Source organism: Triticum aestivum, unplaced genomic scaffold (assembly GCF_018294505.1).
Source record: "Triticum aestivum cultivar Chinese Spring unplaced genomic scaffold, IWGSC CS RefSeq v2.1 scaffold1296, whole genome shotgun sequence".
Lineage (NCBI taxonomy): Eukaryota > Viridiplantae > Streptophyta > Magnoliopsida > Poales > Poaceae > Triticum > Triticum aestivum.
In genome coordinates, this window is record NW_025228006.1 from 109 (window position 1) to 5820 (window position 5712).

The 5712-nt window shown below is 47.8% G+C and overlaps 2 protein-coding genes and 1 pseudogene across 2 annotated transcripts; 2 read left to right on the plus strand and 1 right to left on the minus strand.

The window, feature by feature from the left end:
* Positions 1-374: 374 nt before the first annotated feature.
* LOC123172932 (uncharacterized) lies at positions 375-562 on the minus strand (annotated as a pseudogene).
* Positions 563-1325: 763 nt separating this feature from the next.
* On the plus strand, positions 1326-3280 carry LOC123172929 (uncharacterized). The gene is made up of 5 exons (XM_044589810.1): positions 1326-1473; positions 1562-1642; positions 1693-1897; positions 2391-2472; positions 2611-3280. Exons 1-5 carry the CDS (start codon positions 1326-1328, stop codon positions 2851-2853), a joined length of 759 nt encoding a protein of 252 aa, XP_044445745.1. The 3' UTR covers positions 2854-3280.
* Positions 3281-4084: 804 nt separating this feature from the next.
* On the plus strand, positions 4085-5283 carry LOC123172931 (uncharacterized). The gene is made up of 2 exons (XM_044589812.1): positions 4085-4336; positions 4530-5283. Exons 1-2 carry the CDS (start codon positions 4085-4087, stop codon positions 4788-4790), a joined length of 513 nt encoding a protein of 170 aa, XP_044445747.1. The 3' UTR covers positions 4791-5283.
* The last annotated feature ends 429 nt before the right edge of the window (positions 5284-5712 follow it).

The following is a 5712-nucleotide window of genomic DNA, read 5'->3' on the forward strand; positions in this document are numbered from 1 at the left end:
TTGGTTGGTGAATGCTCAAACAAAGTTTGGCGTCGATCGGGCGCTGACGCGGTATCATGCACAAGTCATACTGATGATGGTGGGTGCTGTGAGCCAGTTGGGTGGGTTCTTGAGAGCCTGTCGTGCAAAGAGATAATGCTGTCAATGTGATGGGTAAACTAGACGTGGTATATTGTTTGTAGGTGCTTCAGAACGAGTTTCTGTAATTAGACTACGTGGTTAAAAAAGTTTGAAAATGGAACTGCAGATTCTTGTTGAAGGTGACTTTGTAGGTAAGAAGAAAAGGGTTTGCATTAGAGAACGGAAAAGCAATTTTTGAGGTATGTGACATACAACGAAATTCTGTAGGAAAATGTAAAAACAAAAGCTTCTTGTGTCTGTCAGACAACCACTGGGCCGCCCTGCACAGGTGTGAGCCAGGCAGGAACGATCCTCTACAGCCGTCAGATTTACCGATCAGGTAATCTGAGCCGTTAAATCACGCTCTGGCCCAGTGGTCAGACTTCATCAACCAGACTGAAGTGAATGCTCAAACAAAAGGTTGTTGTTTGTCCCCGTCAGGTGCCGCTGAAGCTACTGCTAACTGCGGAAAGAACTTGGTTGGTGAATGCTCAAACAAAGTTTGGCGTCGATCGGGCGCTGACGCGGTATCATGCACAAGTCATACTGATGATGGTGGGTGCTGTGAGCCAGTTGGGTGGGTTCTTGAGAGCCTGTCGTGCAAAGAGATAATGCTGTCAATGTGATGGGTAAACTAGACGTGGTATATTGTTTGTAGGTGCTTCAGAACGAGTTTCTGTAATTAGACTACGTGGTTAAAAAAGTTTGAAAATGGAACTGCAGATTCTTGTTGAAGGTGACTTTGTAGGTAAGAAGAAAAGGGTTTGCATTAGAGAACGGAAAAGCAATTTTTGAGGTATGTGACATACAACGAAATTCTGTAGGAAAATGTAAAAACAAAAGCTACAGGTGTGAGCCAGGCAGGAACGATCCTCTATAGCCGTCAGATTTACCGATCAGGTAATCTGAGCCGTTAAATCACGCTCTGGCCCAGTGGTCAGACTTCATCAATGCTTGCCTCCTTATTGGTAAAGGAGGCAGCGGTACGAGCTGCCGCGTCCCGCCTTATAAACCGGTTCCGCGCGCCGTAAACTTCCGAGGTGGGACTAATGTATCGCAAGCAACGCTGCAGCGCCTGCCTCGGCCAGAGGCACCAGAAAGAGCTCGTGGGTCTCGGCCCATGAAGCTGGGCTGGAGAATGAGCCCAGCCCATCTAAGAACAGCCGTCTCTCTCCCGTCGCATCTCTTCTCCTCTGTTTTTTCCTATGACGGAGAAATCGCTCCAGCCTCCAGGGGCCATCGCCGGAGCTCCGGCGATCTTCCAGCGGCAAGCAATGGCCGGAGCAGGAGAAGATGACGACGAAGCAGCCGCTCCTCCTCCTCCCGCCTCCCCCTCACACTCTGGCGAGGCAAGTAAGCAGCGGTGCAGACATTCCTGAATAGATCGATCGATTGCGGATCCCTTTTCCCCCCTTAACCCGCCGTTGCTTCCTCCCCGCAGCCCACCACTTGGACGATGAGGCGGCGGAGCAGAGCACCAACCACGAGCCGTCCTTGCGGATGGAGAACCTTCCTCGCCTGGGTTAGCTGCCATTCCGCCAGTCCCTCTTTTCTCTTCTCCTTGAATCACAGCAGGGCAAAAAAAGGTAGTATTTACTCAAGCATTTCACTGTTACCCTAAGGATCCAACCAGTGCGTTAAAATTAGTCCTTGATGTGATTCCTGTGGCGTTCTCCACGGATCTGGACCTCTGGGGCAAAAAAAAAAAGGTGTTTTATGGGGTTTGTTTGCCTGGGACAGGGGCAGGGAGCTGCTGTTTCTATAAAGCCACACCCAGGTATGTGTGGGTTTACAGTACTCAGAAGGACTAATTTAAGCATATCACACCAACTTGACAAACTCCAACATTTACTAATTGAAGGAATGAATGTCAAGATGGTTGAGTTTCATGCTGCTGATCTTGCCCATTTTGAATACGAAGGACAACGGATCCCTATAGTACTTCATGGTTGCTTGAAATTAGATAAGGCTACAATAATAATGTTTAAAGAAAGCAAAGGACTGGCCCATGTATTCACTTTAGTTCCAAGTATTTTTCCAGTGAAGATACCACATGTGCAAGCTTATATACATGGATATGAACAGGTTAACTGGTGTTTATTAATCTATTCATTCGTTCTTGTTTGCGTACATTATAGTTCTTGAAATTGGATTTTGATGTCATGCTATTTGTCCTTGTTATGTTTCAGTTGCAGTAGCTGGCAACAAGACGACATGGCATGTGTATGCATTTGAGGCATCTGACTTGTCCAATTAACTGTCTTCTCTAGGCAGCCAAATGCCGATAACGGAGTTCTTCAACTTACCCGCTGTTTGGATATTGTGCCCCGACTGGAGACGTTGCATTTGGATGTGAGTGCCATTTTATCAGTTTATATAAACAAATACATGGATCTCAAGTATACTGCTACTGCCTGATTGCATCGTTCTTCAAGAAAGACCTGTACTTGGACTGCTTTGACCGACTGATTGCAAACTTCTGAAATGCAGATGGTATATCTGAACCTTGACGATGGTGGGAGCGATGAGGTGGTGGAGGAGGAAGGCTCCCATATGAGCCACCATGGTCATCTCAGGACAGTCTACATGAGCGGGTTCCGGTGCTACAATGATCAGGTCAAGCTAGCGTACTGTATCTTGCAGAATGCTCGTGTTCTCGAGCACATGGAAATACAGCCAAGGGTCGCGGCCGGTATGTTCCCCATTTCAGGATCATGGCGCTGGCATTCTTGAGAGGCAACTGTCGGTGTCCACTTCGTATGTCTCTGCTGATCTGCAGGTATGGTCGCGTTCCAGTAATCACTCTTAGTAGGCAGTCAGTGTCCTTTTGATACTCTCTTGTGATTATTGTGGATTCCCCATGTAGTTTGATCTGGTGGTCGGCCTCGTCCGATAGTTTTTCTGTGAGTCGTTTGTGCGGCAATGTTTCCTTGTTTACGATCTATGGTAGGAACTTATTGCTCCAGGACTGTAGGTTTTTTTGCTAACTACAATGGGAGCCTGGGCGGTTGAGGCTCAAGTTGTCAGTTAAGCCAACCTTTTACTGCTGGGTTTGGAAGTAGTGCAGATCATGTAAATTAACTGCAGCCTGGGCAGGCAATGCAAAGCCTCGTCAACTGCAATCACATAGTCCCATACATCTATGCTTGTATTTCATGAAGTTAATTTGACACCGGGTGAAAATACCTGAATCGATTGGTTTGCTTCTGTTAGCAGCACACGTAGTTCTGACGGTACGTGTTGCTCTAGGTATTGCTTCACGAAGCTTATTCATATGCTGTAGACGTCCACTAGTCCACCCCTTCCATTTATAATTAAGTTCCCTCGGCGTGGATGGTGGAGAAAATCTAGCGTACGTATTCATCGCGTGGTCGTCCATGACCGACGATCGGCACCCATTAATTTCCACGCGGCATCATTGCTTGTTCTTTCCATGTTCTTGATATGATGACTTGGTTCTTCATGCTTGTGGCTGTCCTCAGAGTCAGATTCCGATGAATAAAAGTGTGCTGCCGGCCAGAAGCTTCTTGCAAGCTGCTACTGTTCATGGACCATGCTGGTAATTTTCCTTTTCTTGTATGGTCTGCATTTGAGAACGATTTCTGTCTTTGGCAATGCATCCGCTTGCATACAACGCTGCCATTATCCCACAAGTATTCCCAGTAACATTTGCACTTTTTTTTTTACTTCTGTGTTTTTGTCTCTTTAAAAAAAAAAATCCTTCGGTCTGCGTGGATTAGTTAGATCGTGTGACTGAACTGAACTGCGAATGTGAGGGGTCTCTGAACTGCGAAAGCTGAAGCAAGAACCAAATCCCGATCGAGTTAAGCTTGCCTGCTCATCGACGTCCACACCAGATCTAGCTACTACTAGCTAGCTAGCTCAAGCTTTGATCTCTGAGTGGGAATAGAATCGGAGAAAGGAGCATTCCCTGCCTTGCCTCACTGATTGCCGCCGTACGCGAATGGAACCGGAGGATAAAGGAGTGGATGTAGATCACGCACGCACGCGCGGGTACACCGTCCATGTTGTCGGAATCGCATTCCCCGTCCTCCCGCTCGATCGGCCTCCTCTTTATCTTGAGCTCCTCTCCCGCACCTCCTTTCTTCCCCAACACAACACAGGGACACACACAAGGTCCTTCCTCGTGAAGCAGAGCTCGCTCAAGCTCAACAACGAGGAGCTCCTTCCTTGTCGCCTCGCCTCGACTCGCACAGTAAGTTCGTCTATCTGATCTTTATGTTTCAACAATGTCCGTATGTCTGCTGTTGTGGTGCCGTTGTCGGTCTTCCTTCAGCGATTTCTATCTGTCTGTTGTTGTTGTGCCGTCGTCTGTCTTCCCCCTCCATGAGGCCGATGGGATCGACGACAGTAATAACTACTCTAACCTGATTGCCAGCATGTTCCAGGTCCCAGGCCGCTTTCTGCTCTGCTGCCACGCCATGACCGGAGACATCTTCCGGCGCATCGTCGGCAAAGATGAAGAAGAACATGACGATGAGCTTCCCGACGAGGAGCCGGCGTTTTTGCCGGTTGAACGACCTCACCATGCGCCTGCATGCATGCACGGCTCTTCCTCGACAGGTAGTACCTGCTCGTGCCTTGATGAGGTCGTTCAACCAGCAAAACGGCGGCGGTCGTCGGCGACGGCGGGTCCCGGCGGTGCCTAAGGCGGTCCGTCTTGAGGCACTCGTCAGTGACGACCACGCTGTTGTAAGCATATCTCTTGAAGCAGCTGCCAGCCGGCACCAGCGGCGGCGACCCCAATACTCTGCGGCGACCCCGATACTCTGCGAAGCTCCTTGCCTTCACCTCGAGGGCGCGGACGCGGGACGGAGCGCCTCTCTCCACGGTGTCGCGTGGGGCGGCGGCGGCTGCCGGAGCTAGCGTCGTTGCTCCGGCTCGAAACATGCGGCCGCCATGGCCCGGAGATGATATGATATTCGAGCCTATTGTTTTCTATATTTTGAATTTCCTGAGGAACGGCTGCATCCATGGCGTTGACTCTTTCTATCTTGTCTCATAAAGCAGACACCAATGATTTGCTCTAGTTTGAACCTATTCTTCTCTATATTTCGAATTCCCTCAGGAATGGATACAAATCTTGCAACGATTCATGGCTTTGACTCTTTCTTTCTTGTCTATTGTTCTCTATGTTTTGAATTTCTTGAGGAATAATTGCACATCTTGTAGCAATATTCATGGCTTAGAGCCTTAGACTCTCTTTCTCTTGTCCTGCAAAATAGATAATGCGCCAAATCATCTATTTACAGACCAATCTATTCTTTATATTATTCTAAGTCTTTTATTAATAGATTGTAAAATAGATAATTTGCTGGTGCCCGACAGGCAACAATAAGAGAGCTAATAATTCAGAGAGTACACCATCACAAGCAGCGAAATCACGCTCAACCAGTGAGGATAATCACGCTCAGCCAATCCTCACTCGACGCCTTGCTATATTAAATCACAAGCAGGGAAAGTTAAATCTCCACAACAGATATATATTAGCAATATATCATCAAACCTATACCGTTTATTTTCTGTCGCTTTGATTATCTAGCTAAAGATTAGCTTTATGATGACAACTGT

Bases quoted from the DNA above. Each gene is read 5' to 3' on its own strand.
- LOC123172929 (XM_044589810.1), top strand. From the start codon at position 1,326: ATGACGGAGAAATCGCTCCAGCCTCCAGGGGCCATCGCCGGAGCTCCG. The intron at 1,643-1,692 runs GTTAGCTGCCAT...CTTGAATCACAG, and splicing joins GGAGAACCTTCCTCGCCTGG to CAGGGCAAAAAAAGGTAGTA. The intron at 1,898-2,390 runs GTATGTGTGGGT...TGTCTTCTCTAG, and splicing joins TTCTATAAAGCCACACCCAG to GCAGCCAAATGCCGATAACG.
- LOC123172931 (XM_044589812.1), top strand. From the start codon at position 4,085: ATGGAACCGGAGGATAAAGGAGTGGATGTAGATCACGCACGCACGCGC. The intron at 4,337-4,529 runs GTAAGTTCGTCT...AGCATGTTCCAG, and splicing joins GCCTCGCCTCGACTCGCACA to GTCCCAGGCCGCTTTCTGCT.